The 23,028-nt window shown below is 38.8% G+C and overlaps 3 protein-coding genes across 4 annotated transcripts; 1 reads left to right on the top strand and 2 right to left on the bottom strand.

The window, feature by feature from the left end:
- Nucleotides 1–1,200: 1,200 nt before the first annotated feature.
- tmem263 (transmembrane protein 263) lies at nucleotides 1,201–4,638 on the bottom strand. The gene is made up of 3 exons (XM_057348659.1): nucleotides 4,401–4,638; nucleotides 3,244–3,314; nucleotides 1,201–2,660 (listed from the first exon to the last, which is right to left on the bottom strand). Exons 2-3 carry the CDS (start codon nucleotides 3,305–3,307, stop codon nucleotides 2,362–2,364), a joined length of 363 nt encoding a protein of 120 aa, XP_057204642.1. The 5' UTR covers nucleotides 3,308–3,314; nucleotides 4,401–4,638; the 3' UTR covers nucleotides 1,201–2,361.
- si:dkey-103i16.6 (uncharacterized protein LOC557125 homolog) lies at nucleotides 3,742–12,858 on the top strand. 2 transcript variants are annotated; one of them, XM_057348658.1, is made up of 7 exons: nucleotides 3,742–4,180; nucleotides 8,488–8,671; nucleotides 9,744–9,947; nucleotides 10,026–10,258; nucleotides 10,404–10,504; nucleotides 10,653–10,814; nucleotides 11,294–12,858. In XM_057348658.1, exons 2-7 carry the CDS (start codon nucleotides 8,496–8,498, stop codon nucleotides 11,597–11,599), a joined length of 1,182 nt encoding a protein of 393 aa, XP_057204641.1. In that variant the 5' UTR covers nucleotides 3,742–4,180; nucleotides 8,488–8,495; the 3' UTR covers nucleotides 11,600–12,858. The 2 variants fall into 2 exon arrangements, with proteins under 2 accessions (XP_057204641.1, XP_057204640.1); XM_057348657.1 differs by lacking the exon at nucleotides 3,742–4,180 and adding an exon at nucleotides 5,276–5,448.
- Nucleotides 12,859–13,166: 308 nt separating this feature from the next.
- Nucleotides 13,167–22,342, bottom strand: ric8b (RIC8 guanine nucleotide exchange factor B). The gene is made up of 10 exons (XM_057348471.1): nucleotides 22,153–22,342; nucleotides 21,198–21,245; nucleotides 20,440–21,057; nucleotides 19,914–20,008; nucleotides 18,649–18,799; nucleotides 18,472–18,567; nucleotides 18,187–18,331; nucleotides 17,953–18,097; nucleotides 17,748–17,867; nucleotides 13,167–14,254 (listed from the first exon to the last, which is right to left on the bottom strand). Exons 1-10 carry the CDS (start codon nucleotides 22,234–22,236, stop codon nucleotides 14,146–14,148), a joined length of 1,611 nt encoding a protein of 536 aa, XP_057204454.1. The 5' UTR covers nucleotides 22,237–22,342; the 3' UTR covers nucleotides 13,167–14,145.
- Between the last annotated feature and the right edge of the window lie 686 nt (nucleotides 22,343–23,028).

The following is a 23,028-nucleotide window of genomic DNA, read 5'->3' as shown; positions in this document are numbered from 1 at the left end:
ACAACTGTCGCTCACGCACAGAAGGATTACAGTGCGTTTTTGTCTAATGGGAACGGTACCAGCACATACAGATTTCATGCTCATCTAACGTCAGTTCCATATACACAGTAAAGGTTTTAAATGTGAAAACACAAATAAAAACCTACACGTCTTAATTGTGCATTTTTGTTTTAGCCAGGGTTTATTTATTTATTTACAGTCCAGGAAAGTGCTCACACCATCTCCTATTTAACAATTTAGCCACTTATACTTGGTCTTTGATGTATAAAGCCCCCTGAATCTCACAGTGAGCTGCGTACAGCCCTCATTATTGATTCGCTGAAAGGCTGCATGAATCACAGAGTTTGTAATTAGACGTGTGGAAAGAGAAAAGAAAAATAGGAAGGTGCATGTTTAATTCCCTCCGTCCGCACTGTCACCACTGATTCACGCTCGGAGGCTCGAGCTCACAGCCCATGTCATTTGGACGCAGCCCATCATTTTTGTAAGAGCGTGGCAACAAATAGCCACAAGGTCTGTGCAAATCGAAGGGCTGCACATTAGATTTTCATAAACAGATATCAATACTGGACTTCCTTTTAACCTTCACTGCCCCAGTTAGATAAACACTGAAATCTTTCATCGATACTCATGAGGCACAAGGCATATGTGTGCAGACAAAGATCATCGACTTTACAACCCTGCACGGTGTATTCATAACTCAATTGTGCACCCTCTACCTTCCCAATATAGAGGGGCCGGAGTCAATGATTGTGGCCCCTCCAGCGCAAGTCTCACAGCCTACTTTTGATTTAACGTGTTTACTGAAAGATAGGCTGCAGGAGTGTGAGGAATGAATTTGTTCCAGGGGTTAACAGAGTGGGGAAGACCCCTGTCGCCTCATTCCCTAAGCATTAGACAGTGGCATCTGGCATGACCTTGCGACTGGAACTTGATTGCAAGTGTGTGTTCACTGTTGACAGGCTTTAGCGCTGCCTCTCTGTAAGGTATAGACCTCCTTATAAGGACGACAACACTTTTCCATCAGACAAGGGACCTTTTGTGCTCTTGACCAGTATTCCTTAATTGTTTTTCTTTTAATACATTGGTGAAGTTTTCGTCTGTAACCACAGACAACAATTTTAAAGAAAGGCCAGGGAGCAGGGATATGTGCATTTTTTTCATCAATTTCAATCAAACCCTGCAGACATCATGAGCCAATGTGATATTAATTTATTTAAATCCTTTAAATTCACATTATACAAAGAAATGTGGATCGCTTCATATCAATCAGGAAACAAACATCGACTCATACATCTAAAAAGAGAGAGTACATGGAATACCATACTAAATACCATAAAGCATACTAACGTTAACATAAAACAAATCCTCAAATACAACATTTTTTCCATCCTATTTTTTGGTAGGAAAAAGACAACACTTAACAGACGAAAATACTGTATTGTATTTTTTCACCTTATGTGGTTCTTTGTTGGCCCAATAAAACAAAAAGATTCACAATAAAGAGATAAACAAAGCAAAGAAGATTGAACAAACATGACAGAAGAGCAAACAAGAAAAGCACAAACAAAAGAATCTCAAGGGGTAATGGAAAACAGATGTAGCTGATGTACTTCTGTTTTGATGCCGATTGTCAGTCGCACACACTTTTCCCTAAAACCCTCAAGACTATCAGCATTCAGATTTGTGGTCCTCAATTTGCTGTCCTTTTTCTACGGCACATCAAACACAGCGCGAGTATATACTTGTGTTTTCCGTTTTGCAATGGACATTGGGGTTTGAGAGGCCAGCATGGATCAGCTTAGACCCCAGAGGCACAAAGTAAGTAATCTCACAAACAATCAATGAGATGGATGAAGCCTCAACATCAGCACCTCAAAGCGATGATTTTCTCCCACAGAACCTTGAGGGACACTTGACTGATCTTCATCTTAATCAGACAACTGGCTCGCAGCAGTTCGACCGTAAGGTGTGCGTGTGAAACATATATGAATTCTGTGTCTCTACGGTCACATGCACGAGGCCCGGTGCGCCTTTGTAAAACAGTAATGGAATATTTGGAAGTCCACACGTACATGTCAATTCAGAAATCTAATACATTAGACATTAACAATTTTGGCCCATCTCTGAATACAACAGACACTTCATGTCCTATTATTACACAAAAACAGAGGCTCTTGTGTCGAGCATATGAAGGCTCCCAGTTTGCGAATGTCATTATGATGGTCCAGTCAGGCAGACGAAATATTGTCAAATGCGATCGCAACACAGAGCATGAACTCCGCTATGAACTCACGCAGGAGTCAAACGAGAAGACACAATGCAGAAGCCTCTGCCGAAAGTACCTTCAAGCCTAATGGTTCAATCAGACTTGTCCTTCTTCTTTCCTCCACCAAAGGGGACTTTGCTGACAACGGCAGAGCCAACCGCAGTCACGCCACCGGCCACGGCAGACACGCCTCCCTTCACGAGCCCCACCCCCATCGCTGGTACAGATGCAACGGAGGTAACGGCAGTTTTCGTGAGATCAAGGCTCTTTCCTCCGACCCAGGCAACTCCACCCACTGTGGCCCCGACAGCCCCCTTTGTGACACTGAACAGACCACCAGCCACCCTGGAGAACATGCCAGGCTGCGTCTGGGGATGGTCTTTATTGGGATCTACAGAAACAGAATGGGAGATATTAGCATCAGATAAGCGAGAAAGACTCTCCAGAAACATTAGAGTGGCTTTTGCCCTCTTTAAAATCTTGCAATTAAAAGTACTGATCACATTATAATTTTAAATAATTAAAGTACTTAAATAACTGACTGAAGTAGTGTTTTGTAATAGTTGCTTAATGAGCATCATGCATAATCGATATTTAAGATATACATAATACCTGTTGGACATTTATTTGCATGCCATGACAACATATTAAACTTTTGTTAGCCATTTGTGCAGTTCATTTTATTCACTTTTTTAATTCATTTTAAATCTTGCACACTTAGAGCCACAGTACATTCATTACAAAACACAATTAGTTTAAACTCAAAATTTTGATTGTTAGTATTGAGAATGACATAACGGTCTTACACTGTGCAATAGCACCACTATGTGGTACAGAACGTTATGATTCTCAAACATAAAGGACAACTGTATAAAAAGATGTTTTGCATAACTGAGCTCTTGAGATAAGAAGCTCTTCTTAGAAGAAGCTCTTAAGTTTGTCTCGCAATGCAAAATCAACATAGCTTGCAATACCTGATGGGGGCTCATCATTCAAGTATGCAGGCAGCTCGTTCTGTTGCTGGTCTGTTTCGCTCATTTTTACTCTAAATTACAGAAAAAAGAAGAAGAAGCAATTATAACTCCTTCATTTACACAGAAGACATTTTAACTTGTCTTTCAAGAATAAAGACATTGGGTGGTACCAGTGGGAGGACACAAGGTAAATGTGAGCTTTTAGCAGCTACACTATCTACACAGAACAAGGCAGACCAGTTTATTCTATAAACAAGTAACTATCAACACCCTGTCACAGCAAACACAGCAAACATGTACACTGAACCTTGTGTGTTTTTGGGGCTTATTACACTAGGAGTTATTTAATGATGTTCTATCGGTTCCCATCCACCAGATAACATCCCACCAACAGTAGTAATTTGACAGGAGAGACCCACAAGAGACCATTACAGTTTACATTAAAATCAATACAATTCCCATCATAACCAATAAATCCATTAGAATACATGGCTTTTATTGCTTTTTATCTATTGTTCAGCAGGGAAGGGACATGACTAAGAACAGTATAGATAAAATACAGCTAATCAAGCAGCATATTAATACGTGTACACGTAATACGTTACACGTAAGCACCGCACGAGGGCTACAACATTCATGCATTTAGTGTTACTGTATCATTATTTTATGTTTGGCCTAAACAGATTCTTCAGCCTTGGCAGTTTCTGACGTGGCGCTCGAGCCCGCGAGTAAATATTAACGTACAAAATATGTACAAAAACGAACTTCAGTTCTTTTAATCGCTATATATTTAGGTTTAGGTGAAAAACAAAACACATAGATGCATGGCAAGAACATAAATAAAACACATTCAGCAGGCGTAGCAAAATTTGGAAACTGAAAAAGAGCCAAAAACACACCTGACATCGATGAAAACGAAATTAAACGACGATAAAAGGTTGGTAGCGCACCTCAAACGACTATACGACGTTAGGTAAGACGCATTATAGACAATACAACCATTATGACGACAAAGCTCTAACGTTACTGTGATGACAGTATTCTTACAATAAAATATAAAGAATCCATATTGACTTTGTATTTATATTTAAAATATATGAGAAACGCTAAAAACGTGCAAAAATTATTATTTCTTCGAAGCTCTTTGCAATACTTACTGTTAGAAGTTTACTCGCTGTTCTCAACTTCTGACCAAGTTGGAAACTTCTGTGTCTCCACCCCTTGTTTGCTTCAATGCAAAAAGTATGCTGTTCCCCCCGAGTTTATTTTAAAAAGACAATGAAGTTGTGACCTAGCGATACTTTTTGACTTTTTAAAGACCCATTCTTTGCATAATGTGTACGTGGCGTTCTAGTTTGCTGTTTTTAACCACGTCCCAATGTGGACACACTGAGGAGAGGAAGTGACGTTTGTGAGTCTTACCCCTTTAAAGGGTGAAATGACTTAACAGAATAACTTGTCTTGCACATAATAGTGAGGTGAATGATGAAAACTGGTGGGTGCATCTGCGCTGTCCACCTGCTTTGGCTTTAGTCTATTGACGGACTCAACTGATAATAATGGACATGGGTCAATAGCATATTTTGTTGGTGGAAAGCAAAACTTACAGTTCAAGTTAAATCCATTATACTTTTATATTCCTGCAAACATACAAGAATGTTCGTACAAATTACTTTTTTGTAGTGTTCCTGTCAATAGGAACAGCATGTAGACATCTTTCCCATACTATTTTATATATACATAAATAATGCTCTGTTTTTTTATAAATATTATTTTAAGCACAGTAACTCCAGTAGGACAGAAAAACACTTCGAGCAGGTTATTAGGTGTGTTTGACTTCACACTGTGCTGCGCAGATCGATCGGCACGGCATCCTCTCGCGGTACATTGAGGTCATTCAACGTTCGTCTGCGCAGCGCTGCGTGAAGTCGAACGTCGTTCTTATGGAATCGATGGTTCTTATTGGCTCCACGGTTTGCAGCTGCCGCGCGAACGTTTCCCGCACTTATTTAGAAATGACGTATTTTCTTCCTTGTCACGCCGCTTGTGTTTTGTGGGAACAGTGAACTTTTAAACATGAAATCAACTGTGCAATAGAGAGCAGCTAGATGCGTAACAGGCGTTAATTCGCGGTGTGATTTATTCTCGAGGAACATTATCGTTGTTTTTGTTGTTGTATTTTTCTTACAGCAGTTTGTTCATCAGGTAAGCAATTTATTAACGGACTATACCTACACACGTTATATTAGATTATTATTTTATAGATATGTTAGATTATTAGAGTGTCAACTCTGATTTCAGGCCAATATATCTGAAGTGGCTCTTCCTCTTTGGAACTCTTGTTTGAGAGCTGCTTTATCAAAGTTTCAAAACGAAATGTACATTATTTCATAATGTAATAATTGCGCAGACTCTTGCGTAATGAAGTAACTGGTGATTGTTACGGTACAAAGAATGCACTCTATGGTGACGTTTGTTATTAGCTAAGTAATGACCTAAATTATTGCTTATTTTCTATTTGAAGCTCTTTTAAGCTATTTGATTAAATAACTCACTTTTGTAATAAATCTAATAAATATTTACATTTATAATAAATAATTTTTAGTTATTGGTTTTCCTTGAATAAAGTGTTTTCTCTTAACTTATAATCTTCTTAAAAATATAATAAATACACGTTTTGTTGCTGCGCTGCTCTACATTGGCCACTGAGTGGCAGCATTTAATAATGTTAGTTACGTTGTTTGAGATTTTACCTGTTTATTGTAAAATGACAAGATACTAGGGCTGTGTATTGTCAAGTGCCTCCCGATACGATACATGTCACGATACAATATATTGCTATGTATTTCGATACGATACACATTTGCGATATATTGCAATACTTTAAATAGGAAAAAGTAGAGCTAGAAATACAACATGCTGTGCACCACCGGGGGTTTTCTGTAAGGATTAGTGTAAAAACATCCCTTACCTCTGCCAACTCCAGAATTTGCATATGAGGCAGCAGACATCCAAAACATGGTAGATCATGGCTCATGCAACATCATGGATCATGGTCATGGATTCAATCTTGCTGAACCCCTAATTTACACTTTTGCTTAGGATAAAAGCACTTACCAAATGCACAAATACATGTATTGTAGGGCTGAGCAAAAATATAGATTTTTTTTTTTGATAGTGATACCTCTACTTTTTTAATTTTTTTTAAATGATGTCATATACATACGGCCAAAAGTAAGTGGAAGCGAGCATGGCGAAAAATATCTACTAAGCATATCTATTTCCTATTTTAGATGTACTTCAATATGCATTCTTTTTTTGCTAGTTTAAAAATCCTATCATAATGTTTAAGTGCCATAACATTTTCACATTTGATCCTTTATAGCTCAACTAATTACGCTCAATTTGTCAGCAGCGAGAGAGAGATGTGTACTAATATCACATTGACTCTGTGTTGTCTAACTCTGACAGACAGCTAATTTCTGCCCCAACTGCCTGTTGCTAGCTGCTTCTCCATGGTTTCAGTCACACTACTGGCTGTGTTGGTTTTTGCCTTTTCTTTGGCGAGAAGCCCCTGTGCCTGTGATTGGTGAAGTCTCTGTTTGGTTTTGGCTGTCTGTCCCTGCACACGATCACTTACATTTGCATGGTTTCATTTATTATTGTCACTCACAATAAAAAAACACAAACCATCAGAAGAATTGTTGTTTTCTTCATTTAATATTCATTTAAGCACCTGTTTTATATTCACTTATGTAATTATCAAACTATAAAACAGAACGTTTTAGTATAACCCAATGTAGTGAATTCACTGTTCATTTGTGCCATTTGAAATGTACCTTCAACCCGGCGTAGTTGGCTATTAGTATGTTTTACAGAAAATTGTTTAACTGTGTTACACTTCAGGAATCCCAAGTTGTCGTAATTTGACTGCAAGAATACAGAGAATGTTTTGTCAATTTCTCTGTACCATCTCTGGAGTCTTATTAAGCTCATCTGTGAAATATTGGACCTACGCAGCAGTGTCTCTGCGGTTAGCAGGGAGACAAATGCCGCGACCTCCCACCCCCCTGCAGTTTTTAATAGTTTCACAGGAATAGCCATTAAACATTATAGAGGTGGGAAAAGAAGAATGTTGTAAACGGCAGCCTTGATGTTCTTAAAGAGATTAAACGCTTAATAATAAACTTTTTTTATAAGTTAATTTTGTCTTTTCGACGCTTGTGAGCTGCGTCATGGCCAAGCTATGCAAACGTCTTACTTTGTCGTGAGCATAAAGGATACTATCTCTTTGCACGTTGCCTGAATGTGTTCCACAGCCCCCGGTGGATGTGTTTATCACTCTCGTGAACGCAGACCCATTGTTACTGTGAATAAGATAATGGCGCCCCTTTTGCCAGTGATAAGGTGCGTCGCCTGAAAAGCCGTCTTATCGCGTTTGTATGCCGTGACGCCGGCCTTGTTTTATTGGACGTATCTCTTTGTATCCACTCCTTTCTGTCTATTATCTCCCTTCTTTCGTCTTTTTCTCTTTCTGCTCCAGCCACTGTCCGTCATTCATCCTGAGATGTCAGAGGCGCAAGAAATACCTCTTTACGGCTCCAGGCATGTCCCTTCTTCTCCCATCTTGCTTCTCCCCCAACTCTCTTTATTGGATTCTACCTCTGGATCATCCGTCTCTGTTCACGCTCCATTTTTTTGAGTCTAGATGGCCTCCTCCTTTCTCCTCCAGCTGGGTTTGTTGACACGCAGTCAATCCTGGACACTTTCACCCCCCTTTAACTGGCCCTCTTGTACCCGTTCCCCTTCCATGAGCCGTAAAGCTGCCACAGCTGTGGGCTGTTGAACCAAAGTGGAGGGGGGGACATTAAATATATTACAACCATTAGCTTTGTTGGGGCTTGACGGTTTTAATACATTGAAGCTTTTTACGTCAACCAAAGGGAGGACACAAAAGAGCTCCGCTGTGATTTTAATTACATTTTAAATATAGCAATGAAAGCTGTGACTGGACATTTCAATGTAGCATCTCGAAGATGTTAAAAGGTAGAGCAAATCATAGAGAATTGTTCACCTATGAAAACGTGTCATCATTTTTCACTTGCATAGTGTCTAAACCTTTGTGATTAAAATGACTGTCAGAATGGCAGTGCTGCTGTTTTTGGTCAAAGTGAATGGTGACCAGGGGCTCTCAATTTCAAAACGCTACACTTTTGGGGTTAAAATTAAAATGTACTTTTTCAGGTGTCAACATGAGCAAAGCGAAGTCAAGCAGGGACAGAAGAGTTTTTCAGCCCAGCGTCACCAGAGTAACTCGCAGTTCTGTCAACCTTCAGGACCCTCAACGCATTAAACCTTCTGCCTCATGCCTGGTCAATGATCTGAGCCTCATGAGAGTGAGTGAACAGCAGGCCTCCTCAACAACACGGTGAGATTACACATGTTAAGACACCTTCAAATATACTATCAAGTCATTTTTATTTGTATAGTAGTTATTATGACACATGTTGTCATAATGCAGTGGTTTCCAACCTGCTATTCTGTGTGAACTCTGAGTCGCCTGTCAAAATTATTCTGTAAATGTCCTAGATTTTAATCTTTTTTTCTTTAATTTATTTTTTCGTAATACTCAAATAAAATAAGAAAAAGAAATGTAAACATTTCATGTAACATTAAATGAACATTCGTTTATTTATTTAAAATATGAAAAGGGATTTACAGAGTGAAATTATAAATGGAAAATACAAATTTAAAATGCTTGAGAAATAAATATTTATTGAGGCAGGATATCAAAATATTTCGATATTCCTTTGACTCATGATGTTGATTAAAAGTAAAGTAAAAAAAAACGCTTGACGTGTTTGTTTTAAAAATACATTGATAAACAGATGATTAAATAAATAAAGTTTTGTATATCCAAAAAGTAGCCCTCTAGGTTATTTTATCATTTCAAGTCATCCTCATTTACTAAACAATTGGAGACCCCTGGCATAAAGGGACAGTTCACTCAAAAATAAAAATTCTGTCATTGTCTATTCACTCTGGAGTTGTTAAATTTTTTTATAAATATCTTTGTTGTGATTAACACAGAAAAAGATATTTGGAAAAAAGCTTGTTACCAAACAGTTCTTGGCCACCTTTGACAACTATTTTTGGAAAAATTACAATGGTAGTTAAAAGTGTCCCAGAACTGTTTGCTTTCCTACATTTTTCAAAATATCTTCTTTTGTGTTTAACAGTACAGAGAAATCAATTAAGGATTTTTTTCTACTATGGTAGTCATTGGTGGCCAAGAACTGTTTGGTTACAAGCATTCTTCCAAATATCTGTCTCTGTGTTCATCAGAACAATAAAAGTTATACAGATTTGGAACAACTTGAGGGTGATTAAATAAAGACATAATTTTCATTTTTGGGTGAACTGTCCTTTAATGTCTGAAAACCAAGTGTAACTGTGTCCCAAAAAATGATTTTATTTTTTTACTAAATTTTTCTCTTCAGGAAAGGAAAGTCCGCGAAAGACTGTAATACACCCCAAAATCTATCACCCAGCCCAAAGTCAGCTCTCTCCTCACCCGCTGGCGGCTCTGCCCCACACGGAGCTCTGGCAACTATAAGCAGGTTGATGAAACTTGGCCGGGTGCGAAACATTGTGGTAGTTGCCGGGGCAGGTATCAGCACAGCCAGTGGTATACCAGACTTCAGGTAGATACATTTATCACTTCTCAGTCAGTACTACGATCTGCTTTTGAATCTTTGCTTGGACAATTCTCTTTCTGTCAGGACACCAGGAACGGGTCTTTATGCAAACCTTGTGAAGTATGACATCCCCTACCCAGAGGCGATCTTCAACATTGACTACTTCTCCGACAACCCTCATCCTTTTTTCTCACTGGCCAAGGAGCTTTATCCCGGATACCACCGTCCCAATTACGTGCACTATTTTATTCGTATGCTGCATCAGAAGGGCCTGCTGCTCCGCATGTACACTCAAAACATCGATGGACTTGAAAATTGTGAGATTAGTGGCTTTTCAAATAAGAACGTTCAGGCAATAAGTTGATGATTAAATCAATTACCTCAATTAAATGTGATCTTTTTTTGAAGATGGAATTTACCATGTGTGGTTTTTAAAGTGATGCCTTACCGTCTTCCCCTCAGTGTGCGGTATACCAGATGACAAGCTCGTGGAGGCTCATGGGAGTTTTGCAACTGCTGCCTGCCACCTTTGCTATACACCATATTCTGCAGAGGAGGCCAAGGTAATATACAACATAAAATCTAAAGTAAACAATGCAACAAATTCGACTGAATACATGGTGCTCAAAGAATGCTGATCTTTTTTATTCATTGCACAAGCAAAATTGTAAGTTACTTACTTGCATATCTTCCCTTTCTCTTCCACATCAGCAAGCTATAATGAATGACAAAATTCCCATCTGTACATTTTGTGCCGGAGCTGTAAAACCTAACGTTGTCTTCTTTGGAGAAGATTTGCCAGAGAAGTACTTTCAGCATGCTGAAGATTTCCCAAAAGCAGACCTTCTCATGATCTTGGGCACATCTTTAAAGGTGAGTTTTACATGTTAAAATGACAGAATATCAGCACTAGGAAACTGTAGACATGTTGTTTTTGTAACAAGCATTGTAAATCGAAATCTAGTTTGTGTACAATTGACTATATAAAGATTCATGTCGAAGTTAAAGGGATAGTTCACCCAATAAAAATTCTGTCATCATTTACTCACCCTCTTGTCATTTCAAATTACTTTCTTTCTTCTGCAGAACACAAAAGAAGATATTTTGAAGAATGTTGTTAACTGGCCCCCATTCACTTGCACTGATTTTGTGTCCATACAATAGAAGTGAATGGGGGCCAGTGCTGTTCCGTTACCAACTTTTTTCAAAATATCTTCTTTTGTGTTCTGTGGAAGAAAGAAAGTCATTAAGGTTTGAAATGGGTGAATAAATGATGACAGAATTTTCTTTTTTGTGTGAACTATCACTTCAACATAGCAGTAAATCACGGTAATGTAATGATACAATTACAGATTGAGCCGTTTGCCAGCCTGGTAAACACTGTAAAGTCCACGGTCCCTCGTCTGCTGTTGAACCGTGATCCAGTCGGGCCCTTTGAACGGCGTCCCCTGAAGAGGGGGGACTATATGGAACTGGGAGATCTTGTAGATTCTGTCCAAAAATTTGCAGACATCCTGGGGTGGCATTCTGAGATCCAGCACCTGATGAACTGTCATGAAAACGCACTGTTTTGTAATACTGACCCCAACAGCGGTGAAAACAGTGACTCCTCAGAGACGGACAGCAGGATCTCTGATTCTTCTGGACCAAGTAACTAATAACAACCATTCTAAGACCTTCTGTATGTTTAAAATATACACATGACACTGATTGTGAAAATGTTAACCGGGAAGGGTTCAAAACCCACCCACGCAATATTTATGTTACTTTTTTATTCTGTAATGGTATTCTATTGGGCATGTTTATTCTTATCATGTAGATTGTCTGTTTGTAGCAATGTTTTTATTTAAACGTGGTCAGTTTGGTTCTAGGTGGGTCTAAACTCTTTTTCATAGCAAAGCCATCAGGAAATAGTGGATGATATCTGAGTTGTAGCTGCTGCTGATTTAGATGTAAAACCCACCATCTAAACATCTTCAAAGATTTAAAGAAAACTCCTAGCATCTTGTATACGCATGGTCTTCAGAATAACTTTCATGTGTCTTCTGCACATCCCAACATTAACTTCAATTTTCTTTTGCCACTTTAATGGAGGAATTACTTTTTACTGTTGATGTTCATAGTTCATAGACACAGCACTTAATAAAGCAATATTAAACACTTAAATGTTACCTTTTAAAGGCTCATTTAACATTCTATAAACTAGATAATTTTGTTTGTTTGTTTAAAAAGTGTTATCAATGCAAAAAGAGGCAATGTGAGTGATATGGATTGGAGTTAGTTTTTGTTCAGTAGTTGTGGGTCATTTGGAAGTTGGCGAGTCTTGGCTCGGCCCCATTGGGAAGACAGTGGTAAATTAGCATGGGAAGCTTGACCTCCCAAGTGTGCAGTGCCCCCACTGTGTGTTTTCACAGGCTCCCACCCCCCCAAATCTCTAATAAATATCTTTGCTCAGCAACAAAGAACCCCAATATCCTGCTGCTGTTTGGAAGAGTGTGTGAGGTTCTGCGTATGAGAACGGTTGTAAATGCAATTTCATTTTGCACAGGATCAGTGAAGTATGTTGTAATCATCAAACTGTTATTGAATCCGTATGTATGCTTAAACACTTCAGCCCATGTGTTTTATTCCTATATGCAGTTTGTCATGTTTGCATTGGTTAAAGTTACATGGAGAAAAGTGTAAAAAGTGTTTACCAGCTGTTTTGGAACCATGGAACTATTACATTTTGCTTTAAGTGGGATCATAGGGCTTACTGTATCAATAGAACATAACCCTATAATGGCTAGATTAAGCACGAGTTTGTTAAATCGTTTTGTCATTCGTGTGTTGTTGTTGTTGTTGTTTTATTAAAATGCTGCTTTTTATGTTCGTTACATGTTTTTAGAAAACAAGACCGTATTTAATAAAGAATATTCAAAGCACATTTTGGGTTTGTCTTTTCTACATTGGACTTTTTGTTGAACAAATGACTAACAGCTCCAGTTTCCATTTTATATCCATTACACAAATTTTGTGTCTCTGTATTAACAAAGTATAGATTTTGTTGAAAATCTATACTAAAGCATTTTTACTTTTTTATTGAAGTCATATTTCACAATAAAGCTAATTTAATATAAGACCCAGAATTAAGCTACTGAAGTGACTTAATATTCAAGATCTGTATAGTCAAGAAAACATTATACTAATCTCTCACACACACACACACACACACACACACAAGTATTTTCAAACAAAGGATAATACACAGTTTTTATTGCAAATGATTGTCAAGATGAATCAAGAGAAAACCATAAACAAGGTTTTACAAAGCTCTGTTATTCTGTTTTTGTTTGATTTACAATAGTGGTAATAGAAGATGAAGGTATTCACAACCTTTGGTCGCAGTCTTTAAATCAGATAATCAACATAAATATTTAAAAAATCTGAAGTTTATTTTAACATGCTTTATCTTGGGTAGAAAACGGAAATTCCTTTATTAGAAAAAGGGCAAACAATCTACATTCTGTAGTGCATTGACAGAAAGTGAAAGTAAAAAAATGAGTATACAGAAAAATATGCTAAAAATAATATAAAACAGAGGCCAGATATGAGTGTAAAACCTGAGGCATACAGTATAACTGGCTACACAAAAAGAAAAACCTGAAAAGTAAAAATCTGAGTGTAAAAATAACCATGTCTCAATGCAAGTTATTTCATGGCTTGTCTTGGCATGTAACATTTCAAAACACATGTATAACAGATTTTTAAGGGATACATGTAAGGCAGCAACAGTTACAGTTCTCATGTGTCATCTGAGCCACAGATTGTAATAACAAATACAAACAGCTTTGAACATCGAGTCTTGAGGACAATAGATTCCTTAGAACATGAACCTATTTGAGAGCCACTTCATAGACAAGTGAAAAAGTATATAACTTACGACCTAACAGTAATTTATTTTGTGTTCTGATATCTTATAACATTAAAATCTTTCTTTAATATTGACCAGATACCTATTAAACCAATTTTCTCCTTCTTCACTCTGTTAATTATGTACTGTTTATCACACAAGCTTCCATTAGAGAGGCATGTAGCCTACTTCTGCAGCAAAATAATAATCTTGGTCATAAATAACTGTGCACAGGACAGTTTGTGAGTAAGGCGGCAGTTCGCGCCGGTCTGCAGGCTTTGCCTTGAAGGCTTTCTGTGAGTAGAGCATCTGCTAGTCTGAGTCCGAGTCGCTGGGTGGTGGACAGCATCCATGGATGGTCTCCCCTAGAGGCGCTAGAGTGCCATCCTTCCTCACTCCCATTGGCCTGATTAGTTCTGTCCTGTAGAGAAAGTACAGCGCTCAGACATTAATTACTAATCCCAACTAGTTTCAGTGCAGTTCATTTTCTTTCTGTGGCTATATCATGAACATCTGTGCATGCAGTACTTTGCATGTTGTGTACTATGAGTACTTTGCATGTCCATGTGACATGCAAAGAATCAGGAAGGTGCAAAAACCATCGCTAACACTTCTATAGTCTTCTATTTTGTACAGAGTTTTTAATGTCTATAAAATAGGGAATGTGTTTTGAATTTCCAACTAAATTCCAAAATTTGATTTGAATTGAGGTCACAAACAAGAAACAGAATTGCATATGAAATTTAAATGTTAAAAAAATTAAAAGTATAAATAAAAAATACTGAAGTAAAACGTCTGTTCATTTCAACTTAATAAACAATGTGTTACTTGTTAGAAAGTTTATAAATAGATTTAAAGTTCGAAGGATTCATAATAGTTGAGGAATAAAACACCAGAATATTGCTGGTTTATTGCGGTATTCTGTATGTCCAAAACAAATCGCACCAAAACAGAGGATCGATAAAAAACTCTATTTACCCTACAGGTTCATTGTGCTCACGTCTTGTCAACTTTTTCAGACGGCTAATTTGTCACCACAATCCACCTGCTCTTTGAAAGAAACCCTTTGTACTGACCATTGTAGCTGGCCTCTAAAGAGGCCTGTTGATGTGTAGAACATCTTTCTTTGCCTTTACATCTGGCCGCATAAGAGTCTTGGAACCACAACCCTAAAGACACCCCTCCAAACATGCTCCCCAATCCCAAAGCGGGATCCCAATCCCCCCGGCCCTGCAGTTTAATTACGGGATCAGTGCTCATTCTAATCTCTTCAAAGCCTCGGCAGCTTCTCCACGCTAATCCAATTATATCTGCACTGTGTGTCACCAGTGTATTATCCAATCAAAGCACGGCCAAAGATGATCTATAAGGGCATTATCCAATCGGAGCTGGCGGAAATGCTCTTTTGCATTCCTTTATGGAATTCAAACACAGATAAACTTTTCATTCAAAGCTATTAAAAAAGTTAGTTAACAGTAAATAGGAAAATTCTTTTTTTTATTACTATTTTAACAAAAAAGTTAAATAAGTAGAAAGCCAAATGTTCAGAATAAAACAATAGGTTGTGTGTTCCATTTTTTTTATCTAGATTTACAGGGCTGTACTGCATAGCTGGCCACAAAAGAACTTGTTGATGTCAAGCGCACGTCAAGATGAGTAATAACAGACTAAACGAAGATAACTCACATGACAAGAGGACACAAGGGCATTTCCTTCAAGTCCCTCACAAAACAATAACAATAAACAATATTTTATCTAGTCGCCAACAGCACCTGATATGATAAACGGCATGAACACAGTTTGCTGTATTTGTGTGTTTAAAGTGATATCATTTTTATTTTTGGGTGAACTGTCATCATTTACTCACCCTACTGACTTTCTTTATTCCTCAGAACACAAAAGAAGATATTTTGAAGAGTGTTGTTAACTGGCCCTCATTCACTTGCATTGGTTTTGTGTCCATACAATTGAAGTGAATGGGGCCCAGTGCTGTCGGTTACCAACTTTCTTTGAAATATCTTCTTTTGTGTTCTGCGGAAGAAATAAAGTCCTACAGGTTTAAAATGACAAGAAGGTGAGTAAATGATGACAGAATTTTCATTTTTGGGTGAACTATCACTAAGCAAATCTCTGCATTTGTGTTTGGCCAAATTTGAAAAAACAAACATTTTAACAGGTTCGTATGAGGTTAAATTGTAAAGCTAAGAGACAGAAAATCATATCAGCCTGGTATGAAAACAAATGGAAGTGTATGGGATGTTCTCTCTAATGTAGAGTTTGTGTATACTGGGGGTGGAGAGTCATTGCTAATTGGACAACAAGTCAAGCAGCAGACATGGGGTGGGACATTCCTGCATGGACATGTTGCGTCTCCCCAGCAGCCATAGTGGGGAGCACCAGTGACTGGTGTCCCTCTGCCCTCCCTCTCCTCCCTCATCTTGATGAAGCGAAAGGAAACGAGGATCCATTCTAAAGACAGGAATCTGCCTCTCTTGGGCACACGCTGCTCATTATGGTTCAAACAACCTATGGATGGACAATGGCAAGTCCTCTTGTGTTTGGAAACGTATTTAACATCTCTCATCGTACAGACACACACAACACCTAATTGAGCCTGTGTCTCAAGCCACTTCATGCCCAAGGACAATGCCTGGCACCTTAGCTGAATACAGCAAGCGGCATTTGAAAGAAAAACACGAATATTTATTACAAAACCAGCGTACAATGAGTCAGAGCCCACGATCCCACTGTGTGCACCAATTAGCTGGTAATTAATGCACTGGCCAGTCGGTGCGCATTGACTCCTGTTGAATGCGGAAGCGCGGAGGAAGGCCGGCTGTAAATGAGGCAGAGGACGGTGGTGGAGATTCTTGCCTTAATGAAGCTGTTGGTAAGGAGCGTGAGGAGAGCAACGCCACGGCACCTCTCTCCGGTGAAACGCTAGCGGTTGCTTAGGAAAAGGTCAATGCGAATGTGGCCTGGCACGTACTGAACCTCTGACAAAGGCAACAAGAAAATTAACACAATGCTTTTACCTTTATCTAGCGAAGAACGGCATTGCAAGCCGATGAAAAATAGAAAAAGCAATTAACAGTGATTTTAATGAGAAATGCAATGAGGAAATTATATAAAAATCAGTCGAGACATGCAATCTTAAGTACGCAAAGCAAAAACCTGTCAAAATGATTGCGATACAGACAAGGTTGTCAAAGCTCCTAATATGATTTTCTAATATTTATACTTTTCTATTAAACAGCTTAATATAATATACAGCAAATTACCATTTTCAGTTTTTCTGAATTTACTATTTATGCGTTTAGGTAAAATGATCATTTTTGTTTCATTCTGTGAACTACTAACAATATTTCTCCCAAATTTCAAACAAAAACATTGCTTCTATTTGCATTTTCTTGCAGAAAATGACAACTGGAGAATAACAGATGCTCTGTATTTTTTCAGACGTCAAATACTACCAAAGAGAACAAGTTCATATTCACTTGAGCAATACAACAGTAATAATTGTACATGTATTTAGGAAAAGTTCAAAAAAATGTTTTATGTGATTTTAATCACAGTTTTCATGTGTCTTGTCATGCTGTCAGTCTTTCACGTAATGCTGTTGTATGACTGTATGTCACTCCTGAGGTTTGATTTTGTTCAAATTCAATAGACACTGTACTGGAATAGCCACAAAACTTCTAGAAATGCTGATTAAATAGAAACTTGAGATAGTCTCTTATTTTTTTCTGTGGCTGTATATACTATTCACATATTCATTTAGATTAAACTCTATAAGCCCAAAATCCTATCTTGCTTGTGCACCAATTTAAAAACATTTTTGGGGGTACCACAAATATAAAAATGAAGTTTTGGAACATCAGTACAGTTGTGGATTACAGGTCACAAAGTCTCACCTTGATAATTCATCAATCATATGTACAAGTTTCTGTGCTTCATATTCCTTCTGTTCCTCTGTCATCTCGTCCATGGGGTTAGGCATTGGGTGCTCTATGTGACCCGTGATGGGATTAATGCTGAAAACACAAGAGCAAAACATTAAAAATCCTTTTCAATTTTTTTCAGGAGAAAAAGATATCAGCATCTATTGAACGCACTTACAATGGTTTGGCTGACTTGTATTCTTCAGTGTCGGAGTCTTCATCAGATGAGTACTCCGTCTCACCTCTGCCACCAGCCAGCAACCCTCGCGCCATCAGCAGGCCAGCAGCGTTACCATAACCAGTGTACTTCAACAGATTATCCACTGCACCAGACGAAACACAAGACAAGATAAAGTGTAACCAACTACACATAAAATGATTCCTGAAACTTACATCATGCAATTGGACTCACCGCTCTCTTTGCACAGCACAAACAGAAACTCAGCAGCCCCCTGTTTTACAGCCATGTCTATATGCGTCATGAGACGCACCAATTTGTTCCGAACAGTGCAGCCAATTTCTGGTCTTTCATTCACATCCTTCAGAGGTGGCAACACCTGGGTATTAGCAAAGCAAGACGTTACATTTAATAAGCAAATGAAGACTAGCTAAAGCACTAGCAAAAAAGCTAAATCTCATGAGTAGACTTCAGGTTCGAGAGCAGTGAGTTACACCAAGCATGGACTCAACCCTGCACCTGGGTCTTGAGGCATCTGCGGATTTCCCTGTGGTATCTGGAGCTCTCCGTCATCAGGCTCAGCACGGGTGTCAGGCCTTCTTTGTAGTTGGACCCCTGCGTGAATAAACACACACTGATACACCGATACAACAAAGAAGCGGTTTAGGAAGGTTGCATTTGTTTCTGGTGCCCTACCTTGTCTATCCTCCTCTCCATGAAATCTAGCAGCACCTGCACCACGTCTAAGTTTTTCCCACCGTACTTTTCCAGTCCACCTTGGACGGGGACGTCTATGAGTACATCCAGACACTGTACTGGAAGGTTACTCAGGAGATTTATAGCATGACTAAAACAGAGACCAAATAAAAAATCTAAATACGAGTTGAGTTTTTCAATGTCCGGCTGCGTCACAAAAACCAACAGGCTATCATGTGGAGGCACCACATGTAAATAGTTAGTAAATATTTGCATGCCACTCTCATTTATACATTTTATGATGTTCTCTGACTCAAAACAGAATTAAACTCAAGTCACATTCTAGGAATTTGTTGTCGACAGACGTGAACGGGCATTCTGAAATTCACAGAGAGAAGGGAAAGCTTCATTTGAATAACAATGGCACATCTACTGACCGAGACAGCACATTCAGTGCACTTTGTTAATGGGGGAGCGTAGAGTTAGTCATTTTTGAGTGCTGTAGAATGCATTGAGAGAAGGTAGCATTCCACAAGTGTGAAAGGACTGATGACTGCGCCACCACCAACACAATGAGTCAAGCCCAAATAAACGGAGGGGAGTTTCAGAATGCGTGGAGCTGTCTCGACAGGGCAAAGGGGTGTGTCATTAATCACTCAGACATCTCGCCATTTGCATTCACCTCACTTGCATTTCTTTTCCTTTCTGGAACCTTTACTTTATAAAGTACTTTTTCTGGGGTTTGAGCCAGTTTAAAGGTCCAGTGTTGAAATTTAGCAGCATAGCGGTGAGGTTGCGAACTGAAACCGACGGCTCACTACACCACTCCCCCTGCCTTTCAAAGCACTACGGTGGCTGACACAGGACAAAGATGTTGTCATGTTTTCGCTAATTGGGCCAAAGGAGATAACATATTTACAAAACGCGCTCTGTAGACCAGTTTGTCCGTTTAGGGCTACTGTAGAAACAACACGGCGAATTCAAAGTAAGGGGACCCACGGTGTATGTAGATAGAAATAGCTCATTCTAAGGTAATAAAAACATAACGCTTCATAATGTAAGCTCTTTATACACCTCTGAAGACATAGTTATGTATATTATATTGCATTTCTGTATATTATATTGCATTACACATTGGACCTTTGCACCAGCCTACCAAGGCAAATTCCTCGTACATGTGAACTCATTGTACTTGGCAACAGACGATTCTGATTCTGATTAAACAGACACCAAGTAAACAACAGCCTAGCTGGATTTAACCGCACCTGTGAGCCTCCTCTGTTTTATCTTCTGTATGTGTCTTCAGCATCAGGAGGTGACGCATGATGCCTACCACAAGGCGAAGTTGATGCTCATTATCCTATCAAAAAAAATTTGAGGTATTAAAGCATTCGGATTACAACTGCAAATCAGATTAAAGGGATAAATATCAATGTCATTTGTCTATACTTCTTGTACAAATACTACTACTGCAAGAATGAGGAGACGAGTACTCCTGCAACGTCACATTTTAATATAGCTCGATAGTATGATAAAACTAAAAACAGCACTACAACCTGAATAAAGATAAAACCGGCTTTGTCCTTTTAACACAACCCCTTAAACTCCTTTTAGTGGAGGCAAGAGCACTGGCTCCTTTCAACATCAATTATTCAACAGCAGTATAACAGGCAACTGAGGACCTGCAATATCTTTCCTCCTTTCTTTTGTGTGTTATACACAGCAGATTAAATACCTGAAAATGACATTATAAAATAAGAATGCGTATTTTCTATAAATACTGTTGCTCACCTCATCACTGGAGTCAGACATAGTGATGTTAAACAGAGCTTTAAGGGCTTCCATGGCACGCTCATTGTTCTCTAGTGAAATGGGCGGGGCATCTGGGTCAGGGGGCGCAACCTCATACGGCCCCACCCAGCGCACATCAAGGGTGCGTTCCAGCACATCAGTAAGCAGCCTCAAAGCACCCGCCTCCTTCCTCAGAGTGCAACGTACATCCGTCCGTAGGGCTGAGAGCAAAAACAGCAACCGTAGGGAGAACAGTCCCACCTCATGATGGGCGGAGCTAAGCGAATGCAACCTGGCACACAGGCCCTCTGCCAGCTGAACGTCAGCTCCTACTTGCTGTGCCGCTACGCTGTTGAACACCACGTTACACAGGCACTTAAGAGCCTCCACCACAACCCTCTCTTCCTCTCCTGACTGAGCATCCTCAAATGGTTCTCCGTCATCGCCCAACGCACGAATCCGAGCCAGACCAACTAGGGTGAGGATGCCCTTCCGGGTGGCTACAGGTCCCAGAACACTCTTGTCTCTGGAAAGGATGCGCATGGTCTCCAAGCAGGTGCTTTGGCAGAGTGGTCGAGCTGACCGACGGAGCACTGTAAGCAGGCCATGACACAACTTCTGCAAAGAAAAAAAGCACAGCATTTAGCAATTATTTAAATGCATCGGCCATAAGATACTTACTACATAAACCAGCCTAAACAAAAAACATCGGTGGTGCGATATGATAGATAGAAACAAATAATAAATGTGTTACTCACAATTCGTACATCCGCCTCTTTGTGGTCAAAGGAAAATGTGTGGCTGTTCTGAAATGAAAAGCAAGCATGACAACAATATCAATATGGGATGCATGGACCTTTCTCAAACCATGTAGATGTAAACATTTAAATTTCTTTAGAAAGCAGATCAGTAAAAATTTAAGGAAAATGGATGAAGGCTGAATTGCAAACCTAGCTAAACTTATACAGGCCTTTAAGGCAATTGAAAAATATTTTACCCCCAAAAATTATTTTACTATTTAAATATATCTTACTTCTGTCATTTCAAACCGGTTTAAAAAGATAACCAAATAACACTGGCTCCCATTGACTTCCACTGTATGGACAAAACCACTGAGACTTTTCTTAAAAATATATTTTGTGTTCACAGATGGAAGTCATACAGGTTTCTTTTGAAACAACATGACCGTGAATAACTGACAGAATGTTTTATTTTGGGGTAAACTATCTCTTTAACAGACAAACCAGTATCACACAATAATAATAATTAAAAGATTTCCTACAGCGTTAGGTGTGACAGCTCTGTCACCTTCCACAAGCATTGCTACTTCAGCTTTTGTGAGTTAAATCATTCGAACCAACTGCTCATTTCCACTGAATAACCGGTTTTCTCCTAATTGTAACAGCAATAAAGCAAATGTAGTTTAGAACAGTAACGTTAAGTTAAAGTTTGTAATTTGGCTAACAGCTGGAGGATGCTAGTTCACTGTCCCAGATTATATTGACAAATGACTCGTCCCACTGTCTACAAAATATATGCGAAATACATGTTTAAATAGCTCACAAACAAATAAATTTGCCTCAGAAATAAACACTCATCAATTCACACAGCGGCTAATACGCCGGGCTAACACGCTAACATCGACACTGCTAGCGCGCACATAACTTACAGTATCATTTAGCAAGTGAGCTAACAGCAGGAAATCCTTTTTACCTCTGTGTTATACTTCTGCAAAAGCTTTTCAACTGTTTCATCATCTCCACCGTCGATCTCCGACAGAATAACGCTTAGATTCATCTCTGAATGTTGCCTGTTCGACTAGTAAAACTGACAGTCCTTCTTACAACAACAACAACAGTTGAATGGGAATTACACGCATCCTCCCTCCCCCTCCCCCTCTCTCTCTCTCTCTCTCTCTCATATGATCAACTTTCACCCGTCAATCGTCACCCTTACGAAAATTTACCTTTTTTGTGGTAGAAGTGTAGTAACCATGTTTTTTTTGGTGCATTGATTACTTAGGGCAAAACCATGGTTTTACTACAGTAACCATCGTTTACTATGGTTTTTACAAAAAACGTGGTTTTCAAAACCATGGTTATTTTGTGATAACCATTGTTTTACTACAGTAACCATGTTTTTTGGGTTTTAACTGTAGTAAAACCATGGTTTTTCAATTTTAACTGTAGTAAAACCATGGTAAATTTTCGTAAGGGGCATGACATGACACGATATGACCACATGACATGTCAATCTACAATCCTGTTGTTTTTACTTTAGACTTCATTTTCAATAAACCATTTAAATTGTTTACTGATTCAAACAATTATTAGGATAATAATAATACAATTAGGTAGGCTGACCCTTGTTAAATGCTTAGGGTAAATTGTCTGAATTTGCGATTAAATTTTCTGAGGAACCTAACCAGCATTTACAATAATATTTAAAATGATGTGCTATAGTTATACAGTAAATAATGCATAATCTAGTGCTTATTTCTGAAAACGCTTAGACAGATTTGGCTTCACTCTATCCTGTTAAATATCACGTTCTCTTGCATTGAACTGCACAGACAAAGCTAGCACACGT

The sequence above is a fragment of the Triplophysa rosa genome, linkage group LG12, assembly GCF_024868665.1.
Source record: "Triplophysa rosa linkage group LG12, Trosa_1v2, whole genome shotgun sequence".
In the NCBI taxonomy this organism is placed as follows: Eukaryota; Metazoa; Chordata; class Actinopteri; order Cypriniformes; family Nemacheilidae; genus Triplophysa; species Triplophysa rosa.
This window is presented reverse-complemented; position numbering and strand designations above follow the sequence as displayed.

Coding starts and splice junctions, on each gene's coding strand:
- si:dkey-103i16.6 (XM_057348658.1), top strand. CDS start 8,496: ATGAGCAAAGCGAAGTCAAGCAGGGACAGAAGAGTTTTTCAGCCCAGC. Junction 9,948..10,025: donor AGTGGTATACCAGACTTCAG/GTAGATACATTT, acceptor TCTTTCTGTCAG/GACACCAGGAACGGGTCTTT. Junction 10,505..10,652: donor ATTCTGCAGAGGAGGCCAAG/GTAATATACAAC, acceptor CTTCCACATCAG/CAAGCTATAATGAATGACAA.
- tmem263 (XM_057348659.1), bottom strand. CDS start 3,307: ATGAGCGAAACAGACCAGCAACAGAACGAGCTGCCTGCATACTTGAAT. Junction 2,661..3,243: donor GAATGATGAGCCCCCATCAG/GTATTGCAAGCT, acceptor CTGTTTCTGTAG/ATCCCAATAAAGACCATCCC.
- ric8b (XM_057348471.1), bottom strand. CDS start 22,236: ATGAATCTAAGCGTTATTCTGTCGGAGATCGACGGTGGAGATGATGAA. Junction 21,058..21,197: donor AAGAGGCGGATGTACGAATT/GTGAGTAACACA, acceptor TTTTCTTTGCAG/AAGTTGTGTCATGGCCTGCT. Junction 18,800..19,913: donor AAAACAGAGGAGGCTCACAG/GTGCGGTTAAAT, acceptor TCTCTGTTTTAG/TCATGCTATAAATCTCCTGA.